The sequence below is a fragment of the Corvus hawaiiensis genome, chromosome 16 (assembly GCF_020740725.1).
Source record: "Corvus hawaiiensis isolate bCorHaw1 chromosome 16, bCorHaw1.pri.cur, whole genome shotgun sequence".
NCBI classification, from domain to species: Eukaryota; Metazoa; Chordata; class Aves; order Passeriformes; family Corvidae; genus Corvus; species Corvus hawaiiensis.
The window spans coordinates 13,473,102-13,498,221 of NC_063228.1; the positions used below are offsets into that span (position 1 = coordinate 13,473,102).

The window sequence follows — 25,120 nt, forward strand, 5'->3', positions numbered from 1 at the left end:
GCTGCTGGAGCTCTTCCACACACTCCACGTGGGAGGAAAACTCATGCCAGGAAGACTCAGGCCAGGAAGATGCTGTGCCTGGACACTCACACCTAGCACAAGTTCCCTTCCCACTTCTCCTCCCAACCATGGGAAACTTCAGGGAACTTTGTCACCCCAGGGGTCACTACATTTCCTTCTCATTTGATTGCATCTGGCAAACAGGTTCAAAAATGACAAGGAAGGAGCTGCCTCCACACATCTCATTGCCTCGGGAGTCCCTGCAGGACTTGTTATAAGCTGAATTTTGAAATCATTGAAATGAGCCATTTCTGTTTACTTGAGTCACTTTTTCCCTAGATTTTTCAGTCCATGAATATGTGCTCTTTTTCAAGTTTTGTCTAATTTGAAATGAGAAACTGCTTCCTTGTCGGCAGGTCCTTTGCAGAATGGGAAAATAGCTGATGCTGAGGGCTGTGTTGACAATGAGTATTTATAAGATAATGCTACTGGGGCTGGATTCTTTCTGCTCTGCATAATTCAGATCAATTTGTTACAGAAAAAGTGCAAAAAGGAGCAGGTAAAGTGTGTCACCATCATAGATGATGAAGTTAATCCAACTTAGTTAGGGAGCCACTGTGAAATATGTGTAGCCAGAGTTGATGGGCTGAGTGTGAAGCCAAGGGGAGCTTGAATGCAGAGAAGCTCTGCTGACAAAAGGAGGAATTCAGGGTCTTTTTTTGCAGCCTCATTTCATGCTCAAAAAGCATCTCAGCTCCTTGGGACCATGAGTCCCTCGCCAGCCCCATCTGAACTTGAGGTCAGGGAGGGCAGAAGAACCTGAGGGGAAGCCCTGTCCACAAGCAGGGAACAGAGCAGCTCCCAGCTGAGCCTGCTTGCCAGGAGACCCAGGACAACACCTGCTGCTCTTCCTGCTTTGCATTGGGCCAGTCTTCTTTTTTTCTTCCACTTTTCTCCCTCTGCCTCTCTGTGCTCCTGGTTGGTACTTGCAGGCATCCTGCCCCTGGCTGGCCAAGGTTGGCTGGCACTGCCTTCACACTGAGGGGGTCAGTCAGGAGACCCCCAGGTTGGGTGACTCCACAAAATGGAAGTGTTGTCTTCTATTGTGGTCAGGCTTTCAGAGACCAGACACAAGCCAGGAATGCCAGAAGTGTCCATGAACCAGGAAAGAAGGAAATACAGTAGTCTGATGAAGGCATGAAAAGCAGATTAGAAACCATCCCTGCAGTGGCATTGTGCAGCCAGTGTCCCATGGATGCTGGAAGACTGCTCCAAAAGACTCTCTGGGGCATTACTCCTTCCAGGAGTGTATAGATTTTAGGACTCGTCTGCAAGGCTCTGAGGCATTTCAGAGGGAAATCAGGAGGTGTTTGGCTCTGGTGTCAGAGTGCACCAAGTGTTCACTTTAGCACATGGTTCTCCATGGGATGAAGGCTGTGCCCAGCCCCAGCCCAGCCTCCTGCCTTCCTGAGCATGAGCCACAGGTCTTTCGAGGTAAGATGAGAAGAACAGGTTTGTCCCCTCCACCTTCCCTGCCTGGTCCCACCCTGTGTGTGTGTGTCTGAAATATGACATGAGCTGCTGTCTTAACCCAGCTCTGTCTGCTGGTTTCTCTCTCCACAGTCTGGCGTGGGGCTCTTTCACCTGCTGCATGGCGGCCTCCGTCACCACCCTCAACTCTTACACTAAGACTGTCATTGAGTTCAGACACAAGCGCAAAATCTTTGAGCAGGGCTTTCGAGAAGAGCAGAACTTCCTAGACCAGGAAGCCATCAAGTACTTCAGAGAAAGGTCAGTGCAGCCAGTCACTCGATCAGGGGAGGTTTCCACAGACTCTGCTGGTTTCAGAAAATCCAGGCTCTCACCCACTTCAGTGGGTGAAGTCTCTGAGACACCTGGAGAAGGCATGTGTGAAAGGCAAACGCAAAAGGTCCTCCTTGATTTGTTTTTTCTTAAATTTTGTGATGTCTCAGTGTCCACCCTTCCTCCTATACTCACTAAAAGTTTTTACAATATGCAGCCAATTCACAAAAAGCTGTGCTGCCAATGTAAGCTGATTTTCCCTCTCTAGAAAGGTAAAATTGTGGGGGTGTACCAAATGTGACATCCATCCTTTCTCAGCATGTGCAACAGGCACCTCCCAGTAATCCCAACAGCTGCTGAGGCATTTTCCAGCCACCACCAGGACACTTTGGGGTTGCCATCTCCCATGGTCACATGTCTACAATCTATCCCTGGCTTCTTGGCACAACCCATCCTCTGGAGCAAATCCACACAAACACAGCAGGAACACTGCACTGCACTTCAGGAACACCCACACGGTGCCACCCCCACTGCCACCGGGGTCATAGCTGGGCTGCAGTCCTGGAGGGTCCCAAGGCCCAGAGGTGCTCTGTCACTCTGCCCAGTAGCTGACCCCTGTGGCTGCTCCAGGGACCTGCTGCCCTCGTTCTTTGGTGAGAAAGTTAAGGCTTTGTTTAAAGCTGTGGATTGAGAAGAGCACACAGCTCCTGGGCTCACACAGCAGGGATGGGCTCCACAGGGTGATATACCTTCACAGGATGAAGAGCTGAGAAGTACAGAAAATCCTCACCAAAAGCCTATGAGCTGAAGTGATATAAAGATATTTTGGGGGCAGAAAATATAAGCAGGATGGATCTCTGTTCGTCAGACCAGTGGGGCACTTTCTCCGTGGTGGAAGAGAGTGGTTGGGAAGCTCTGAGGGGACAGAAGGTTTGGAATGATCAGCATTTCAGCAGCAGAGTGAGGAGCTCTCCTGGGAGGGCAGAACTAGAGAGCTTCCATGATTTATTGCTTTTCCTTGGTTATCATGTTTGTTATTCTGTTGTTACAGTTATCCCCCCGCTAACGTCCAAGTTTTCACTCTACCTTTCAGACTGGAAGGAAAAGAGAAATGAGGCAAACAACCATGATTTTCCTAATTTTGCATTTGGACATGACAGTGAATTCTAAAATATTCTCTGTGGGAGAAAAGAAAGCCCAGACACAGTGAAGAGGAAGGGGTCAGTGTGTGCCTCGGGGTAAATCAGCACTCAGGGAGGGAAACCAGACGAATTATTGAAGCGAGAATTGCAGATAAGAGCCCAGCAGAATTATAAGGAACAGTGTCTTGAGTTAGATTGGGAAATGCTAGGGAAACTTGTTCAAGTACCACTACTGCCCCTTCTGGAACAGTAAATAGCAAAATACATGGATGGCCCACAGGACAGTGACCTCTTTCTCTCGCATGGGTACTGTGGATTTGATTTGGGCTCCTCTTGCCCTCACAATATGACACAATCCCACCCCCAACAACTCCCTCGTCGGTCACCTCCTCCCCGCCCTTCCACACACACTTGGCACACACAGCTCAAGCATGTGGTGTTCCCAAACTTCATGATTATGACTTTCTTTTTTTATATCGTATTATTTTAATTGTTGTATCTGAATACATAATAGGAAGCCCAGAGACAGTGTTACCATGGGATCATTCTGGAGATTTAAAGCTGTGCAGCAATATACAAAATTTTTAATTTTTAAAGTGATCATATTCATGCCCAGCTTCCCTGCTGTGACCTGGGAATGCTCTGGCTGCAGGGGGTCCAAGGACTGTCCATTAGCAACACCCTGTTGCTGCATGCTGTGGGTGCCCTCAGTCCCACACAACTTCCCTGAGCTCCCATCTGCCTTTGCACAAATAGAAAATAAAATAAATCCTCTTTCCTTCCTGTGCATATACCCAGGGATACTTCACATTCCCTCCTACTCCTCCACCTCCATGTTCCTTTTCATACCTCATGAATAAAACCCTCCAGCCTTTCTTCCTTCCAGTTACTTTGCACATATCTTTACCCTTTCTGCCTGTTCCTTTGCCTCAGTGCACACTCAGCACCCCCTGGCCACACATATCCAACCTCTGTGCTGGACACACCCTGTGCAACAGGCACTTTCCTATTTGTCTGCTGAAAATTAAAGCTTTATCATTATTCCCAACAGCTCCATTTATCATCTGGGACTCAAGGAAGGAAAGTGTCAGCCCCATTTTGCATGATAAAACCTTTTTGTCAGAATATTATTCTACAGGCCCCTGCTCCCAGGGAAGAAATTTGCTTTATGAAAAGTGCTGGCAGTAAAATGCTGCCAATCTTGCACGTGTTTCCTCAAATATATCATTGTATTGCGCTTATTTTTAATTGCACGTAACTGCATATAACAGCAGAAGATTTGCTAGAAACGTAGATGTAAGAGCTGAAATGGTCCCTTGAGAGCTGCCAGCTGAACAGCTGTGCTCCTGTCCCCAGCAGTGCAGGAGGTGCAGGGGATGAGCCACATCATTCCATGGTTTGCTGGGCTGATCCCCCCTCCAGCAGCTCCCCATCCCCTCCCCTTGCACAGCAGCCTCGCCCTCTGTGTCCCTGCTGCTCCTTCACTTCACTCTCCACATCCCAAGGGCAGCCTCTGCTCTGAAGAACATAGGGAAGACCTTTAGAACCACATGAATGTCTGTGTACACTCCAAATTCTGCTCCACAGCCTGCTGTGACTCCACCCTAGCCAGCACATGGGGTTATCCAGCCCTGAGTCAGTCTCACAGGATCACATCCAAACCCTCTGCCTCCCTCTCCCCCAAGGCTCTGCCTCTCACCAGCCAAGCATCTCACTGTTCCTATCACTGGGAAAACATTTAAGCAGATGCTGAAAAATCAAAGATTCATGGTGTTGCATACAATTATTTCCTATCCGGACCTGGGATACTTTGAAAAGTCCAGACAAAACAGACTCTGTAGTTCACACCATGAAATCAAAAGATACTAGAGCTCTTCAGATATAACAAGTACAGTAGCCCTCAGGGTAACTCTGAGAAAAACAGGTCAATTGTACAGACTTGGAGGTATTATTCATGCTTTAAGTGTTCTATAAAATTATCAGAATTATCTGCAAAGTCAGCTTTCAGTCTTTGTCCTTTAAGTGTTTTTCCTTCCTTTTTTCTTGTCTTCCTTCGAAATGAATATTTGTCTATACCTTTGCTCATCTTTTTCAGGTTTTTAGTTAATTGTGTGTCAGTTCATAACAAGTATCTCTCTTCCATCCCTCCCAGTTTCTCTTTCTGCTCTGTTTCACATGAATACTCTTGCCCCACATGGTCATGAGCACAGTCCCTTGTGTCTGGTTTACCCCAGCCAGGAGAGGAGGAACCCTCACTGCCCTTCTGCTTCCTTCCTTCCTGCTCTGAGGATCCCTCCAGAAAAGCCAAAGGGACAGGGATTCTTTGTTCTCTCCCATGGAGTCTGATAATCTCTGTGACAGCCAGCTGAAGGAATGGTGACAGACCTTCTCCACTTTCCCTGCCCAGCTGTTTAGTAGCTGCTGCTTTAGCAGCTTTAGCTCTCCCCTGCTGCTTTAGCAGCTTTGTCCCTACGGCTGTGTAATAATTAAGATGCATTCACAAGAATTCTGCTCACACAACTGGCTCCACCAACACTATCATCACATCCATCCAGGCAAGGGCCAGCACAGCCAGCTTACCCATACTCAATGCCTTCCCCAAGTTTGTTCTCAGTTTCTTGCCTTCTTTTTTTCATATATTAAAGAAACACTTTCAGCCACCCTTCCCAGCAGACTTTTCCCTTCTCCCAGGATTCTGGTGGATTTTGCTTTCAGGTAAAGAATGAAAAGTTTCCTCTCTGCTCCTTTGCTTTGCTGGGGGCAGGGCAGGAATTGCTGGTGGGGCAGAGGGAGCCCCTGGGCAAGGGGCACAGCTGCAGGGACAACAGCAGGAATAGCTGCAGGGATGACAAGGGAATGTCCGGGCTTGGGGTGAAGGTTCATGAGGACTGAAGCCTGAGGTGAGGGATAGGGGGCCTGAAAGGGTGGAAATCAAATCCAAGTGAGATCCTCACGGAGAGCTCATCACTGCCTCAGGCAAGTAATGAAAAGTTTGTGAAGTGATGTGAGGAAACTGGAATTACCCATGGCCTTCTTTTAGTGAGGACAAGAGCAGCTTTTGGACGTGCATCCAGGCCGGGTCAGGGGTGCAGAGTCCCACTGGAGCTGAGGCCACTGCAGAGATGGGTTGGGGCTTATCCATGAGGGGACCCCAGAGATCAGCACAGCCCTGTCTCCAGTCTGCTATCCAGCTTCGTGCCCCTGTGAAGCAAATCTCACTTACCAGGGGCTGTTAAATCAACATATTTAGCAAGCAAATCTGGAAGATTCAACCTCCCCCAGCTCACCCATCCGTAGCACAGCGTTTGCAGCTGTCCATCAACACCCATTGTGCCACTGCAGCTGATTTCACAACATTTTTCTTGCTGACTGGGCCCTTACTCTGATCTGCAACACCAACATAAGCAGGCAGATGCTACTGGTGAGATTCTGGAATGAGCTGAGTTCAAACTGCCATCGATAGCAGTGCAGACAAAATGTCTCTGCAGGGACAGAAAATGTCGTTTTAACTGCTAGGAGCAGTTTGAAACAGACAGCAGGACCAAAGCTATTGCAGAGCTAATAAATCAGGACTATTCCCAACACTGTGAGAACCAGAACTTTTCAAATCATCATTTACATGCTATTTTTTCCCTCTTTGCACATTTCATATCGTGCTCACAGTTTGCTTCCTCTAAGTCCATTGTGCCTGAGTCAGATGTGCAGATCATACCAACGCCTTCCAAAGACATGCCAACCTTTTGCTCTGATTTCCTCCTCGGTCACCCAAGTACCTGAACAGGGTTTCAGTTACTGACCTAATGTCCCTCCCACTGGCAGAGTCAGTTCCTCTTCACACAGACACCGATATTTCCAATCTTCCCATTCCCCTTTCATCAGTGCACACGGACCAGCACAACCTCCTGCCTTGGCTTTTTTCTGTACTTTATTCTGCAACACAGGAAGCTTTATCCACAGAGCTGCTCCTCCTGGAAAATCACATGGACTGGCACTAAAATGGTGCAGCAGTAGCACCATCCCCACTTCCAACACACACATACAATGCTGTTGGTCCCCGGTGCTTAGATCCATCCTGAAGAGGGAAAGAGTGGAGAGATGCAGCCCTGAGCCCCTCATTTCTATTCCCCAAGGCCTCTTTACATGAGCTTTCCCCAAGAGGGGCAAAGCCAGGGGAACCAAGTCCTTCCTGAGCCCATTACGATCTCCGTGGTGGGCCTGGCTATAGATGGAGGAGCCCAGGTATGTTGGACTCTTACTGGTTTTGACCCTTCTGTTTGTGTACATTTGGGAGCAGCCTTTGTTTCTGTTAAAGGTGCTACTTCTATATTCTCTTTTCCAGGACTGAGGAGGAGAGGGCTGAGGCTGGGGACCTGAGGTTACAGTGCCTCCATAGCTGCTCCCCAAATAGTAAGTGACCATGGCTCAAATGTGTCCAGCACACAATGGCTTGTATTGTCCCCACGCTGGCTCCCCGGGGCTCAGAATGAGGTTTGGAGTAGGAAGCTATGGAAATAGAGGTTTGTTGCCTTCCCAGACAGCATTGCCCAAGAGATAACCAACCAGCATAAGAACAGTACAGAATTCTCCAGGATTCAATTTAGGATGTGCACATATCCTATAATTTTGTGTTATCTCAAGAAGCTGTGACTTCATAGTAGTTTAAAAATATGCTCTAATTTACACCTGTATAACTTTCATTATCACTACCTTTTTTCATCTATATTTATCACCAATTCATGATGATGCATGCTATTGAATATAAAAATGATTGAAAGCAGCTTTGGTAGACAATAACGTTAGTATAATTAATGCCATTTCTTGCACTTTCTCTGGAAATTGCTGTGCTTTTATTCAGTGTTTGCAAAAGCTCTTGCTTTAAGCTATGGGAATCAGTGGTTCAATGTACAGAGCAGTATTGGAGCACGGCTCCTGCCCTGCTCTGAATACTATACTTTTTCTTTACTCTCCAGGAAAGATGTGTGCAGTTTCATGCATCTATTTCCTTGGAAAGAAAGCAAGTGATCCTTCATTCAGCAGGAGGGAGCCTTGGGAGAGTGACTTGCTGGCTCTGCGCTGTTAAAATTTGGAAACCTCATGGCATTTTGCTGCCTCTGTCTTGCTGAGATGCACATCTCAGCCACATACTCATGGAAGCTTGGTGTCTGTAACCCCAACCCCTGAGGGTCCTGCTCCCTCACCAGACCTGCTGGAACAGCCCTCCTGTCCCATGTCACTGCAGGTGGTGTCCCCACAGGCATGATAGTGCTGGCACTGCTCTCCAGCTCGGTTTGTCATCAGCTCACTTGGTAACTCCTGCTCCTTGAAAATGTCATGTCAGTCATGGACCTTTCCACAGGCAGATCCATATACTTCATTCTCACAGGCCTGAAAATGTCTATTGGTACAAAATTGATCTGGGTCATGTTTCCTGAGAAAATTCCTCACCTGCCAAGCTCCTGGCAGGTGCTCAAATGTGCTTATTTTATTATTGAAACCTGTCCAGAAGTCTTTGTTTCAAAGAACAAATAACAAGTCTTGACAATAGGTGTTCCAAGGAATGGGCTCTGCTGGTCCTGTGCCCAGCGCTGTCCCAGGTGTTTCAATGTTAAAGGACACAGAGCTCATCCCATAGAGTGCTAACAGTGCTGAGGAAGCAAACCACAAACGAGAAGCCCTGAGTCAGGTTAAAGAACAGTGGCCATTCCTCAATATTCCATCAGGCTCAGCCTCACATCCATTACCTTCTGTAATGAAATCAGATCAATATTAATGAAGTGACAGGAGTGAAGCCGTGCTCTCAGTTCACAGTTTACTTACAAATCCAATAGAAGCTGCAAAATGCTCATTATCCATGCTTATTAGGGAGGAAAAACCATTAGTTACTGCTGCTTGGGATGGCACAAAGCTTCACAATGCTCACATGACCCTCTCCTTCCTCAAGCAAGCCCACCAAGCCATAACTGGCCTGTGCCTGACCCCAGGATTCTCCTTGATGCTGGTTCCAGGGTCCCACACTCCCAGTCCTTGTCACATTCCCCATGCCAGGGACCCGTGGCCAGCAGAGGATTGAGAACGGCCAGCAGAGGATTGAGAAGGGCTTGGCTGAAGGCAGAGCAGCCACCAAGGTCGCACTGACCCCATGGGTGGTGTGGAAGAAGGCGACACGTCACCAGGAACAGACCAACCCAGCAGCCACATGCCACCAGCAGAGGAAATGCCAGCAGGTCACTGGGAGCACTTCATGGACACTTCACACAGGGGTGGTCCTGTGCCAGCAGGACACCAGGAGGCACCACCTGGAGTTATTCCTGCTGCTCACCTCAACCAGCACCTCATTCCCGGCAGGACCTGCCAGCTGCCCTCACCCAGGAGCACTCTGAGGAGGTTCTAATCTGAACCAAACAGCAGATAAGGAATACTGGCTCATCCTCAGGCATCATGAATCTTTCTGTCCTCCCACGAAGACAAAACAGGGCATCTGTCCTTGTTGAGAGGAAAGGACTTGGGGGAGTGTCGCTGAGGAGTGAAAGAGCAAAAGCTCTAAAGAGGAGAACAAGACTGAGCGATTGTGGAAGACAAACACTACCTGGCCAGGTGATTTTGGAAGAGAGAATGTTAAAGGTTTTTGAGCAGCCCTACAGCACTGTGGGAGCACAGGTAGCACAAAGGGCCTTATGCCAGGGCAGGATATCAGGTTCCTCTGTTGGCAAGACTGAGCTCTCCGTTTTGAGAAGCGGCCTTAAATTATAAATTCCATCAGAAGCTTGATTCCAGAGGCGCCTCAATCAGGACAATGCAATTATTCAGTCTTGATAATTCTACATTAAACCATTTAACGCCCATCACTAAACTATAATTTTCTTTTAACAGGGTTAAAAAGAAAATTATTTTATTAACTTTAAACCCCTTTAGCAGGGTTCAAACTTACCTGAGCTGGGCTGAGAGCAGCACCAGGGAGCTCTAACTATAACTTGGCTTCCTCTGCTCTCCCCAAGCTGCCTTCCTGTGCAAACATATGGCACTGGCCCCTATACATCTGATGTCCCCGGACATACCAAATTTAGCATTTCCAGACACTTTTAAAGCCTATTTGCTGTCATTTTTGACCTTGGAGGTCTCAACTTTTTCTTTCAGAAGTGCAGGGCTGGGAGATCTTGATGCTCCAGCCACTGCACAGAAATACAGAAGGAGAAGTTTTACATCAGGATTCTGTTGTTGTTGTTGTTGCACAGTTATTTATTAGCAAGAAATGCTCACTGTTATTAGGCTCCAGATAGCAATAGTCCCTGATTTCAGACATCTGTATGTCCATGCCACTTCCATCCTTTCTTCCAGAGTTGTCCCACCATGAGGCATTAATATGAGGAGCCTGGATCCCACAGGGCAGGTGGGAGAGGTACAGATGGTAAATATAAAACAAGGGGCAAGAGAGAGGCAGTAGAAATATCACAAAGGACAAGGAGGGACAGGTGTGGTGGCAAAGCCAAAGAAGAGATAAATAGCCCTGAAGAGCAACAGCTCAGCAGGAAACAGCACATTCTTACTGTCTGTGGCTAAAAGCCTTGGTGTTATTTGAGGCAGATAAACCCAGGGTTCAGGACACCAGCTTCTCTTGTAGAAAACTGAAAGATTATTCAAAATTAATTCAGTGTTAAAGAAATAATATGTCACTGTTTTGGCAGCGTGGGCATTTCAGAAGGGTCACCTGACAAAGAGGAGGCCTTGAAAAAAATAGTTTTATTCTCATGTCATCACCCTGTAGGCATTTCCCCTGGGCCCATCCCACAGCTCCTCTACCATCCTCCCACCCCGGCTGTCTACAGTGAGATTTATGCAACCAGCCCTTCAGTGCTTCATTCTAAAGCATAGTGTAATTTTTTTCTATTCAGACAAGTTCATCAGAAGAACTCTAGGTTTAAAGCATGGTGGAAATGATTCATAAAAAACAAAGAATAACCACTGGGGTTTTTTTTTCCCTCAGTCGCAAGCGCCACGGAAGCAAAGTGGTGCTGGATGTGCAGGCAACTTTCAAATGTCTCCAAAAATTCTGTAGCACCAGCTGAGCTGGAGAGGGCAAGGCACAGACGGCAGCCAAGGTCACTGTGACAACGGGGAACATGCTTTATATGCTGAGCAGCACAGGCTGGGAGGTGGCAGACAACAAGGGCTTGACGCATTTGAAGTGTCGCTCAAAGTTGAGCCAAGGTTTCTCCTTGTGGAGGTACCTGACAGCTGCAATCAGCTGCCTATTTCATGTCAGCATTGATTCCAACTCCAGGTCTTGCAATTCTTCCTGTAATTTATTCAGTTCCTAGTGATTCACCACATTAAAAAACAGGTGGGGAAAAATCCCCTCTGATAAAGCACCATGGTTACGGGTCGAAGATCCAGCCTTGCTGCACTGACAGCAGTGGGAATCTCGTTCCTGTCTGCAGGCAAAGCCTTGCCCACTAGGAAATTCCAAAGCTAAAGGTCTCGGTTCTGTCCTCATTTACCTCTGCTAACATCCAGACTGACATTTTGCTTTAACATTGCTTCTTGAGCTACCAGTTTTTCTGCTTCTGAAGTAAGGATGATGATAAAAGTAAATGCAGTCCCATGGTGGAGCATGGCAGCCAGTGAAAACTAAGGGGTGGAAAAGGGAAGCAAAATAAGCTGACAGTTTATAATACATTTTTGTTTCCTCCAGTGCACAGGTGAATTGAAAGGCTTCTTATATAAATTTCAGTGGGATTAGTTATGAAAAGTGCTTTCTGTCACTCTTTTAAATTGCATCTTTCAATAAATGCTTCATCTCCTACAGCTAATCCTGGATTTATGCAAAAAACTCCCCAAACCACCACCCCGCTTCAAGCCAACCCTGTCCCACACTGCTAAACATGTGAAACAAAGTCTTTCAGACTCTATCTGCACCCTTTCATTGTGCATATTCTATTTCCCCCTGGAATGGAGGTAGGGGCTGTTCTCAGTTCAGGTTCAGATAGTTTTACACCGTGGGATATTTGAGGATAAATACACGTAATTTTAACAACAAAAATGCATTTTTGTTTTAATTGCCTTAAAGTGGGGTTGTCTCTTGTCTCCCAAAAGGTCCAAAGCCTGAGCTACCGACCCTGACTTATGCAAGGAAGGGGCAGCAATCCCTCTGAGCCAAATAACTCTGGTTTTCCTGTAAAAACCTTTTCATTCATGAGGGACTCTCCGGCAACAGGCACTATGAAGTCAGTGGGAAAAGGGACAGCCCAGAGGCTCCAGTAGAAGAGAAGGATGGTGAGGTGGGACCCAGAGGGGAGAAAAGTGAGAGGACAAAGGGGAACTGGGGGAGGAGTAAATTCTTTTCATAGTTAGGCAGAACAACAGAATAACACAGTGTGGACAGGGACCCCAGAGGGCTCCAGTCCTGTGCTCCCAGAATGTCCAGGTTGGATCAGGCTGCTTCATTCATTGCCCAGTTGAGATTTGAACATGTCCAAGGATGGAGATCCCAATACCTCTCCTGGCCTCTATCCCACTGTCTGAACACCCTCAGGGTGAAAAGCTTTTTCTCATACAATTCCGGCCTTCCAGCCCTGTTCAGCCGGGTTAAGAAGGCAAGGCACTCCCAGGTGCTCCCTGGGACATGTATGTGCTTGTTTTCCCTCCTGCCCATTATATAACCCATTTTATGATTCCTTTTTGGCTTTGTTTTTATGCAGTAGCTCTGTAACTGTCTGCATTTCCAATTATAAAACCTTTATATTTGATTTAAACCTGATAATTAAGCTGTGATTTAGCAAATTAACCCTATTGAAGCCCAGAGGTGTGAGACATACTCTTTAGAACCTTAAATATTTGGTGTTTAATTGCATCCAACACTGAGAAAGGTGCAGGGAGGTGGAGATGTGATTGTGTAGCTAATTCAGGCCCCTGGTGCTGACAGGACCTCATACATCCCATCCAGACCAGGATTTGCTGCTGTCTTCCACCACAAGAATTCACCAGATGCACAGAAAGACTCAGTTGGTCCCTGGCATCACTACGAAAGTTTGTCATGTCCTTTGGCTGTTAGAAATCCTGAACCATGATCTGCACTGTGGTTGCCTTTGTGTTCCCCTTCAAGGTCAAGGCATTTCTAGCTGCATTCCCCACCTTTCAGCACAGTTCCAGGCCACTAGGGTGGAACATCTTCCTCTCTTGCCATCAGGATTGACAAACTAAGAAAAATTTAGCCATCCCCTAATTCCCTGAGTTCCCAAGCAGCGCTCCCAGGAGGCTGAAGCATGAGGGCCCATGGAAGGAAGGCAGGTCTTCACAGTGGGCAGGATGGTCAGGGACAGGTGCTGTGGCCACCTGCAGCCAGGTTTTTATGTTCTCACAGTCATTATGCCAGTAGCTTTCATCCCTTCCTGTCCTTCCCCAGCACCAAATCCTTGGTTCTCGCTGAGCTGTGTGACTTTTGGGGAGGAGAACGTGGATGTTCCAGTGATCCTCACACTGAGGATAGCTGACAAGTGCTCAGTTGGCAGCAGGGAGGAGCTGGTCCTGAATTTATGTGCCTTATTCTCAGATGCTTTGCCCTTGATCACGAGAAGCAGAGGGTTTTATAGGACACGAGAGGTAAATCAGCCTACGGGGAAATTCAGTTGTGGGAAACAGGCTTAAAATTGTCCCAAAACAGGCCTAAAATTGTCTTATAAGCCTTTAGCACAGTCCAGAGGAAAAAGTGTGTGTTTGTCTTTCTTCAGGGCTTCACAACACCCAGCTCTAAGTGTCACTAGCCCGCAGAGGAACAGGAGTGATCATAATGCTCAGAAAATACCCCCATTCGCTACGTCAAGCTCTTCCAGCAACACATCAAGCAGCTCTTCACTTTCATCAGAACCAACCAGCCAGATCTCCATGGTTCAGGATCAAACCCTGCTGGACATCACCTCCATCACTAGATTGGCCCCAGGGGAATCACCAAACCCTCAACCACTTGAGCAAAGAGATACAAATTTAGCAATATCGTGTTCCAGCCCACTCGGAGCAAGGACTATTCCAGCATCTTGCCCAGCCAGCCTCAGGCTCAATCTAACACCCAGCTCAGCCAAGCCACAGCAATACTCTGACTCCTCTCCAGTCAGCCCAGGGATCAACACAGCTTCCTTCTCTACCTTCTGTCCTCACACAGCACAAAACGTACAAGCTTCAGCTTCAGATCACACACTGACCCCAACCAGGACAAGCACAAGGCCTCCAGCAACAACAACTCCTGAAGAGAGTTCCCAGGCTCCTGGCTATTCTAAAAGTGAATTAAAGAATACAGGAAAGGGGTTTGAATCAGATCTGGAAGATCCTGATCATGAGAGGTATGTATCCAGACCACACAGGTGTCTAAGTCCTCAAATGACCCATGTTGGTATAGAATCATTAAGAACCCCCCAAAAAAAAAATTAAATATCTTTATGATTCAGACGTCCCCAGTGTTTGTTTTTCAGTAACTACCCTGTTCTTCCACTAAACCCTGTTATCCAGGAAGCAAAATGCCCTGTTCCCCAAACACCCATTTAGCTCTCCAGACCCGATGACAGACCTGGGCCAGGTCATCAACCTCAGCTCCTCCAACAGGGCACAGTTTTCAGGCGCCTCCTTTCCTTCCAAATGAGGCAGCACAACTTTCCCTTGTACCAGCAGAGAGAAGCTCTGCTGTCACTTGGAGCCTGACAGAGCAGAGCAGGGGATGCTGCTCAGCAACGTGGCCAGGATGTCCCTCCCAAACCTCCGCTGTCTGCTCTGACCCCAGGCAAGCTGGGCTGACCCCACTCCTCCAAGCCTCTGAACTCCACCCTGTCTCTGCCACTTCTTTCCTTGGCAGGAGATTTGTAACCACACAGGAATTCCAAGCCATGGAGAAAGAGCTAGAGGATGTAAAGGAAGACCTGAAATGCCTGAAGTGGAAGGTGAGACACATTGGTGAGACGGTGCAGCCCCTGGCCGAGGACAGCAAGAGGTACAACGGCTACACCTTGACGGAGCTCAAGGCCATGGTGCAGTTTGAGGACGACCCTTACAAGGCTGCCCACAAGATCCTCACTGCCCTCTTCAGCGATGTCTACTGGCCACAGCACCCAGCCACCGAGCAGGCCTGCAACTCCCGCTCCCTGCCCAAGCCCAAAATAGACCCAGAGCTGTACATGGTCTACTGTGACATTCTGAAAAGCATATTCCCTGGAATTAGCAGCCAGACCTTGAGGGAAGAGACACAACACATGCAGAAAAGCACCCAGAGAGCAGTGCAGTAGCACCAGAGCCCACAGATGTTGTGCAGAGTGCGAGGTCTCCGGTGACTTTAGAGGACTGGACTGTGCTAGGTCCCATCGGCTGAGTCTGTCCCTTTTAGGTACGGATTGTCTGTAAAGGTGTTGGTGAGCTCTGAGCCCTCGTGCCACTTGCCCAACGACACAGAGTGGGAAGGCATCCTGGACTCTTCCCACATTTTAGAAAACAATTGCTCCTTTAGTGTCTCTTTCAATCTGTGGACGTTTCCTTGTTTCCAGCAACTACAAATGCTGACAAAAGAATCCCAAGAAGGTGTTGTACGTCCAAGCAAGGGCCTTCTCCCAGCCCCAAACAGACCAACCAACCAGCATCTGGGTAGTTTCTATTTTCTAGAGTGTATCATTCATTAAATGACATTACTTGTTAGAAAATAGTGCCTGTTCTTTTTTATTTATTTGTCTAAAAATGCTTTGCACATCAAATCGATCAGCATCATAACTTGAACATGCACTGGAATGAGACCTGGGCATTTCAAACCCTCCTCTGCCCAACTGAATCCTTGGTTTCAGGGGCACAAACCCAGGGCACGGTGGTAAGCAGCTGTGGTGAGACCACCCAGGTCCCCTTTCAGCTAAAGGGGGCCAGGGCACAAAACTCTGCCATGTGCTCCTAAATCACCAACCCAGTGGTGAGACAGGTGAAGGTCTGTGACCTCCAGCTCTCCCAGTCTGTGGTGACTGGTCTGACAGACCAGCTCAGATGTGTTAACCCAGATGAAAGGCTGGGGCCCCTTGCAAGGGTCCCTCAAGGGGAGCACTGCTATGGAGCCTGTGCCAAGGGATGGGAGCTGCTGGTCATGGAGGACACACAGGAAAATGGCCCTGGAGCTCCTTCCTCCCCACCTGGGAACCAGCAACGTGCCATGGATGAACAGTTTGTCCCCCAGGTTCTGCCCACAGGCCTGGCCTTGCAGCCTGTTCTGTAAAGGTGAGAGTGGAGGGGTGGAGGGATGTCCTTGTGCTACGTTGCTCAGTGCCAGTGGCAGCCACACTTCCCTGCCCCACTGGTTCCCCCCGTCCCTCTCAGAGTCAGTGACACTTCTTGGAAAGGGTCACTTCCCTGGTCTCAGTGTGACAAACACATCAAACCCCAGAACACATCCATCCTGCTGCTCCCTGCCAGGCCCCAGGGAGGCCAAGAGGCAACCTGAGAGTTCAGCCCACCTTCCCCTCTGCTGGGCTGTAATCTACCCCTAAAGCTTACTCCAAAAATAACAGGGAGGGGGAAAAAAACAATTACAAAAACACTGAAAGCAGATCATTCCCTGTGCCACCACAGATCCAGACACCTTGGGTGACGAGAAGGGGCCATAGCCACGCACTCTGTACCTGCTGGCCACATCTCCATGGGGACACTGGCTTTAGTGGCAGAGCTCCCATCCTTTCAGCAAGATGGTCTTTTTGGCTTAAGCTCCCTGTTATTAGCAATTTATTTCCCTTCCAAGATGCTGTGCAGACGCAGGCACACACACAGCCTCTCTGTGCCACACTGCAGCCAAGATCCACAGCCACAGCTGGCACCTCCAGGTACCTCCAGGGACAACAGGGCTGTACACAGCGTGTGCCCTTGGGACAGTGACAGCACCCAAAGGGACTGGGAAAAGCCAGCTCCCTCCATAGGTGGGCACAGGGGTGTGTGTAGGATGATCGGAGTCACTGGAGATGCAGTGTCCCCTCAGAGCAAATCACCCAGGCTGGGCCATCTCAAAACAAATGGAAGGCTCTGTGCACCGTGGAAGGGGGTTTGAGTCTCACACAAAACACCCCCCTGCATCCTGTTCTGCTTTCATGGCTCTTTCCTGTAGGAAAACGTCCCTTTGGATCACATGGGTGGGACAAGGCTGATCCTCCTCCTGCAGAACTCACACAGGCACTGCTCCACACTTATTTTTCTACGGCAGACCAGACCCCCAGCTCTCTCAGAGGTCTCTCTTTGGAGCTTTCCATAACCTCCAGTGGACACTGAACTGACAAAAACACATTTAGCAATATCAATCTTTATATGTTGCATTGCCTGCCCTCCCTGCCTGTAAAACCTTAACACATTTGTTTCTGTAAGAGGAGGCTCTGTGGTATCTCATGTACACGAGGCCAGACAATATGCTCAGATTTTCTCTTTTAGCCTCATTTTCTTCATGCCTCAGATCCAGCACAAGTCCATGAATTATTTTTATTAGCCTTACATCATCAAGGCTGGTTCTGTCACATAGTGTCAGTTCTGGGTCCCTTTCAGGTTTCAGCATCTCCTTCTACAGGGTCAGTTGTGCTGTGAATCACCTCCACCACTTTGGAGCTGTGCATTAGGGCTTTTACCCTGATGGTCCTGGCTTTTAGCTATTCCAGTGAAATTTCCAGGATATTTGCATCCAGCTGGAGCTGGCCAGTCTTGTCAGAGCTTCTATACATTATTTATACATTATTATTAGGTATCTGCACCTTCTGAGCCCTACAGTCTGTCCCAGAGCTTTGCCAGCCACAGCAGCCCAAGTGCTCAGCTGCGAGGGAAAGGGAGGAAAGCAGCAGGACAAACCCAATCCTCCTGTCCTTTACGGACTCCTCAATTCTTCCTTTCCCTCTGCTGCATTTACACCACTGAAGGCAGCTCTGCTCTGTGAAGATGTCTCAGTCTTCAGTTACTGCATTCTCTTTGTGACCCTTCCCTTGTACTTGAGGCACCTTTCCTGATTTTTATACAGGTAGAAAAATCCACTGATTTTCTACGCATTTTCCTCTTGTTGATGTGCATTACCAAGTCCTTTCATCCTTCCACAAGTCTCAGCTTTCCTTGCTGCTTTGTTGGGGAGAGAAGTACAGCTGTCTACCCACAATCCCAAAGAGTTTTTCTGTGTCCAGCCTATTTTTCCTGTGTTCACCCACTCCTAACACAACAGGAGGGCGAGGGCTGGCTGCCCACACCTGCAGGAAGAGCCCTTCTCCCTGCAGAGTACAAAACTGAGTCAGCACAACCAAACCAAGACAGCAGTGTCTCAAATATACAGGCCTGAAAGCAATTTTTTTTGGCGTTGATTTTTAACATCCCGCACTTGCCAGAATGTGCCCTGTTACAAGCTTGCTCTGTCTTAAGGCTCTAGGTCTTGCTGCCTGGTATTCAGACAGAAAAGCAATTATACAGCCCCATTATTGTGACAGTTAAAGAGATTCAGCCATTCTTGGACAATTCACACTGATTCGAACCCCGCCTGCATGGCTCCTTAGCATAGATTAGCCTTCTCTCCAAAATGTTATCACCTCCACTTGTATGGAGACAGGCAGGGCAAGCAATCAGACACACAGTGAAAAATTAGCCTCTAAATCCATGTTGCATTCTGTCTACTCTTCATTAAAATATTCTTTTTTCCTTGAACACATATTCTCAAGCTTGAATACCCAATACCCGACCAGATGACTTTCTTTCCTTTTCCCTCTTAACCACAGGCATTACATTTGCTATTTTGCAGCCATTAGTATCACACTCATTCAAGGGACGTGCTGGCTGTTAGGCATCCATCCCTGCCTGTATCCTGAGGGCCTCAGAGCCGTGGCACAGGCTGCCCTCCCCTGTGTCATCTCCCAGAGCAGATGTCTGGTCAGAAGTGTGAGGACGACGATACCTTTTCCAGCCTCAGGCAATCTGTAGTTTGCACTGATTGATTGCATTAAATAAGCAACCTATTAATATCCCCCCCGCTGTGGCTCGATGGGCTTCAGCTGGCAGAACAGATTCTACAGATAAGTTATGTTAAACAGAGGGTCCTGATGCATACTGCTCCTGGAATCAGAATAATTTCAGCTGGAAAGAGCCTCTGGAGGTCAGCTTGTCCAACCCCTCTGATCAGACAGCATTCCAGTAAAAAACCTGAATAATAAACACTGTGCTGCAAAAACTAAACCATTGCAATAAAAACAAACTTCTAACAACAACAACAACAACAACAACAACAACAGATAAAAGCACTTAATTTACATCTGCATCAGTGGATAAAGAAGATAAATGGCAAACTTTTTGTAGCACTGGTTTGGAGGGCTCTTTGCTGGGGTTAGATCTACATGCATCACCAATTCATTTGTCAGCCTTCTCATTAGTATCTCTAATGCATAATTGCAGTCAAAGTCACTCACTGAACCATGCATTTTATGACCTCATGGGTTACCCCTTCATACTGTTAATAATAATATCCCTGCATAATGCAAATGCTTTATGCAAAACAAGTCCACCAGCTCTTCTGCTTTATGACTAAAATACAGCACAGCAAGTTTTAGGTAACTGTCTACATCTTGATATCAGCTATGGGTATCATCCATCCTGAATTGAGTCACAAGGGTTTGGGCAGTGCCATTAATTACAATTAATGCCTTCGCCATTAGTCCTACCTGAATGCCTGCTCCTCACGATGTGTTCTCTACACATTTATACACCCAGTGCCTCTGGCACACTCCATTTCAACCTGACTTCAGAAATTTCCACAATAAATCTACAATCTTTGTTTTCCAAGGTGAAAGTGCCTCCCGAGAGGCTTCTCCATTTCTCACATCCATCCGTTTCTGTGAGTGGTTACTTTTCCACTCTGAGTTGGAGCCCTCCTCCACGGACCTCTCCCCTCCTTGGAGTCTGACAGGGAAACAAGTGCCCTATAAATCATCTCTGGACCCTTATTCCCAACCCACAGGCAGGTGACAAAGGTGCAGATGTCCTGAGGGCCTTAATGCTGCTCCCCCAGGAACAACAGTGACACCAGGCCATCCCAAAGGGCTTCACACAAACACAAGGACAGAACACTGATCCTCCCAAGCACTGCCCTGAGAAATGCAGATCATAGCTTCTTGCAGATTTATTATGAAGAGTAAATTATCTGAGTGGCCCAAAGAGAGTGATTAAAATACACATCAATGTCTTGCTGGGTCAGTGGGTTCTGATCAGATCTCCCATTTTGTGTTAATATTCAGATACGTTACTACCCCAGAGAGATGAATAATAGTGGATATTTAATTTCTCTGACAATATTAAACATAATGAAAAGTCATACTATCATCCGACATCCTTCCCCATGAATTCTGGCCACAGACAGATCTCCTGTTGGTAATGGAAATGTCACTTTGATTTATCTATTCACCAACTAATCCTTACCAAACAATTTCCAGTATACAGCAAGCCATCCCAAAACATTCCTTTGGAAACAAGCCAGAACTGACATTCACTGTAAATTAGTTTTTACCACTGTTTAGGCTCAGACCATTTCAGGTAGCTTTGCTACTTACTCTATTTTTAGCAGTGTCTCCAGCATACCAGGAATGAGGCAGATCATAAGATTTCTGCTAATCTGCAAATCTGAAATTATAGTTGAGAAATGGAATTTATTATTACACAGCTCAATGACAACAACAGAGATGACCTTTCTGCAATACCAGAAGTCTTACCCATGCTGATCTGGGCCTTTAATCAGGGTGGGGGAATTACAGGGTATTACGTGTCAAAGGAAAAACTTTTTCCCTATTAGGACAGTTAGGAATTAAAACAGAGTGCCCAGAGAGGCTGTGCATCCTCCATCCCGAGAGGTTTTCCAGGCCAAACCGATTGAAGCTCTGTGTAACCTGGTCTGACTTTTGTAAGGTTAAAAAAAAGGTGTGTAATTGCAGAAAGCAGTCAGGAACACCTTTGATGAATGGGAGCACAGAGCCAGGAATAATAAGAGGCAGGAACAGCCCCACTGGGGTGTTACAGGGCTGAGCCCCACCATGTCCCAGCACCCTGTGCTGGCCAGAGCATCCTCCTGCTGTGCTGGGGCTCCCTCGGCCCCCGGCCCTTTCTGATGAGACATAAAAGCTGTTTCCTGCTCAAGATGAAAGTTCTTTCCCCAGCTTGTTTCACACAGAAACCTCTGTTCTGGCAGCCAGCTCACGCTGTTAGGCAGAAGAGAATTCTCAGTGAGAGATAAAAGGGCTCATCTGTCCTGGCTCGGTGTGTTTACCACAGCAACCTTCTCTTCCCCCAGCAAAATGGTGCCCTTGGGTGAGGAGTCATTTCCCTGAGAAACCCTCCCAGCAGCTTCCTCTGTGTTCCCTTTCCCTTCTGCTGACCACACTTGCTCTGCAGCTCTGTTTCAGCTCCAGCTGCACTGGCTGGGGAGAGTCTGGACACCAGCTCAGTCTGTAATTCCCACCTCCCTCCCTCTCTCAGGAGGCAGCAGCTGAGTTCCAGTCTCTTCCTGGCCCTTATGATGGCTCTGAGGTGCAGTGTCCAGACCTAAAACTTCCCCTTCCACTGCTCCCACCCCAAGCTCCTGCAGGGCCAGAAGACTTCCAGGTTTCCAATGCTCCTCTGCTGAGCAGGAGACTTGGCTATTTCTAAGTTCTTTTAGCATTCCCTGACATTCACCTTCACATGCTTAGCCCAGCACGATGTTCTGTCAAAATCCAGTGTGAAGCTCCTTTTCCAGTTAGATCCAGAGAAGCTGAGGAAAACAAGCAATGGAGCTCTGAAACGACAAATTCCATGATCCCAACCAGCACTGCTGCATTTCACTTCCTACATCCTGCAGCATCTTCTCTGAGAAACATGCTGGCTCCTATCCCCTCCCACTGTGTTTTTATCCTCCTCAAGCTCCATTCCATGTACCTCCTGCACAAGCAGGACCTTACCTCAGGTGCCACACTGCTGCCACTAAACTCCTGTAATTCTTTAATAATGTTGTTTCCCTCCATCATTCTTTTGGATATTTGATTTTACAGTTGGGTGTGAGACCTGCCTGCTTTTGTAACTCAGGAGTTATGAATGCTCTGGTCTGGTTGACAAGGTGGTGATCAGTCACAGGTTGGACTCAATGATCTTGGAGGTTTTTCCATCCCTAATGCTTCTGTGATATCTTAGAGGGAGGAGTTGAGCGTGAGCTAATTGTATCTGTCTGATATATTTCCTTGGATTTATATTCCCCAAAAATGCCCATCCTCTTTCCACAGATGGCACAAAAGCTGTGCATGCTGGCATTTTTGGAAGTCCCATGAGCAGTAGGACAGAGCCCAACACTAAGAGTTTGTGAGTCAAGTTGATTTTAGTCACACCAGAGACCTTGAGTGAGCTGAAAGCTAAAGGCAGGATCTCACTGTGGTCTCACTGCATAATTGAGACCTTCCAGAAATAACCAGAACACCTGGGGAAGGTGGCTCAGAGGTCATGAGGTGGATGTTTTCCTCTCCTAATTAGAGCCAAAGCAGTGAGCCATGGGAGGAGGCTTACAGGGTGTTGGAAGCAGTATTCCAGGCTGGGAAACTCCTACCCTGCTGCTCGGTGGGATGGTCAGTCCTCTCCTTCAGCCAGTAGCTCAGGAAGGGAACACCAGAGAGGTGTCAGACAGAAGGTCTACAGCCTGATTTCCCCCTTCTCCAGTAATTTCTAGGTCAATAAGAAGGAAGTCACCAATTGCAAATGTTTCCTTTTGGGCCCAGATCTTAACACTGCAGCACTTCACAGGGTCCTGAGCCAGGGTGATGGGAGCTCATGCTGTCAGACAAGGGTGGAAAATTGATCTCTTCCCGAGATTTAGAGGCCAGTTGGACAAGAAATTACTCCAGCTGGGCACTCGGTCCCCATCTCTCAGCTCTTCCTGCAGCTTGGAGATTCACTCTATAATTGCTTTCTTAGTCCACATTTTATCCTCAGCTGACAGAATTCCATTAGGGTGATACAAGCTGTGTGATAAAGGGATGTTTGTGTCTCACATGGGCTGTAAGTCATTTCTCAGCAAACAAGCAAATAGTCACAGAAATGGGCAAAGAGGCCACTGAGCCAGGAAGTCCCTTCCTGTGCTCTGAACAGCAGGGCCTCGGCCCACAGAGGGAAGCAAACAGTGTGTCACACCCCCCCCCTCTGTCTTCAGAGGAAACACCTCCAAAATGAACAGCTCTCCTGGAGCATTTTTGGGCAGACAACAGCCCAGCAGGCAGACACGCAGCACCGCCATCCCCAAAAATAGGGACCCCACACAAACAGGAGCCACGGTGCTGTGACACAGGAGTGGGAGACACCCCAGATCAGAGAGGAGGTACCCTTCATGTGGGAAACATAAGAAAGGAAACTAATCTTGCCACACATCTGAGCACATACGTCTGCAGAGTGTAACAGGTTGGTCACACCAGCAAGGCGAAGAACAGTGACTGAGCAGCACTTTCACAATGGATTTGACAGACAAATTGACCTTCTAAGCATAACGATGCAGCTAAAAGATAGTCATGATGGAAAAAAAGCTAAAAAGGAACCCAGGAAGGTGCCTCAAATGCTGCAGTGTGCACAGGTTCAGTACCTGCAGTATGTGGTGAAGGACAATGGTGAAGCCATCACTACCTGGTGTGTGCTGGAGTTTACGTTTTCTGAAGAATGTTGGAAGAGATTTGGCTACTTCAGTGACTTTTACCAGAAGAGCAGTTCCTGTTGGAGCTCAGCCTCCTGGATCAGCAGCCCCAGAACACAGAGGGCAGCCTAAGGGACCCTACACAAGGTTTGGATTCCCATCACTCGCTGTATTCCCCAGGGTGGTGTGGAGCTGCAGCCAGCAGTGAGGACAGCAGAAAGCAGGAGGGAATGGGGATTGCCTCTCTTACCAATCAATCAAAGGAAAGCTGACTTCATCCCCCGCATGTGGCAGAACCCAGATGTCAACACAGCCCTTCATGTTTGCTCCTACTTGACTTCTGCTTTTCCTTGGAAGTGAGCTTTTCCTGGAAACTTAAGAAAGCTTTAAAACTCCCCATTCAACTTCCCTCACGCACTGCTTTCCCCCTCACAGCCTCACTGGCAGCAAGTCCTGTCTCTGGCCATTCCAGGGTGTTCCAAGACCTCCATCCAGTCCCACAACAGCCACTCATGGGCACTGTCAGTGTCACCAGCCCAGCACACATCCCTGACGTGGTAGGGCTGGGCATCACCAGGGCAATGACACACCAGGGACATGGTAAAAATCCAGCAGGACCAGGAAATTTTACAGAGAACAGCACCACCTGAGCAGGATGCTGCAGTGCAATTCATGTCCCAGTCCAGCCTAAGCCATGAGCAGGGCTCAGTTTAATTTAGCTGCTGGATGTAGCTCCTGTGGGTTCATGGATGAGTGCCCTGACTCAGGAATACACAAGTTTCCATGTCTTCTATGCTGCCCTTTACACCCTGCATCACTGCTTGCTCCCTTATCCACGGACAGGTGCCTCTCCCTGCTGTTGAAATGCTCCCGGATTAAAGCACAAAAAGGCAGAAATTGAAAAGTTGCAGGCCTTCCCAGGCATTTCAGATTTCACTGTGAAGACTGACAAAAATATCTTTTTCTAGATCAGAAAGTAGGCAGCCTGGCATGTACTTCCTCACAGATTATTTCTTTATCCTCTGCCTTTCTCAGTGTCACTGTGGGACAAACAAACTCATTTCTGTTATCTTGATCCAAGCCCTTTAAATCCAATCACAACAGGTAAAGGTGAGCAACCATGGCATAAAGGTCTTTGCGTGGCCCAGATATTGAAACCGAGTGAAAGTTTATTAATTTACATCAAAGTCTTCAGCAAGAATTCATATTAATCCTTCCTTTTCCTTTGCTGTGCTTTTCACAATGTCAAATGATGTTACTGGGCACATCCTTGCTGAATTAGTCCTGCTGAAACTGTGCCTGACATTGACTCAAGTGCTCCGTGGGGATTTTCTTGATTGCATGTTTACTCTTCCTCTTGTCCCTCCTGTAAATGCCAGTCTGACATGAATGTACTTGTGAGCAGTTAAAAAAAAAAAGATGAAAAATGGAATAAACCCATTTTTTTAACCCTGATTCACTGAGGAAATGAGTCAAGTGTCTATGTTTGAGTGTATAGGGCTGACTAGGACTCTTAATTATCTTTGGTTATATA

At 47.6% G+C, this 25,120-nt stretch overlaps 1 protein-coding gene across 4 annotated transcripts in view; it reads left to right on the forward strand.

Moving 5' to 3' along the window:
* GSG1L (GSG1 like) overlaps nt 1–15,616 on the forward strand; it is a 55,065-nt gene extending 39,449 nt beyond the window's left edge. The window contains exons 5-8 of one of the 4 annotated variants that reach the window (XM_048321362.1): nt 1,624–1,791; nt 7,285–7,352; nt 7,916–9,539; nt 13,670–13,755. In XM_048321362.1, the coding sequence (XP_048177319.1) occupies nt 1,624–1,791; nt 7,285–7,352; nt 7,916–8,025 (346 nt within the window). In that variant the 3' untranslated portion in view covers nt 8,026–9,539; nt 13,670–13,755. Of the gene's footprint in view, nt 1–1,623; nt 1,792–7,284; nt 7,353–7,915; nt 9,540–13,669; nt 14,276–14,781 lie in introns of those variants that run through there. The other 3 variants (XM_048321363.1, XM_048321360.1, XM_048321361.1) reach the window with 3 other exon arrangements.
* The last annotated feature ends 9,504 nt before the right edge of the window (nt 15,617–25,120 follow it).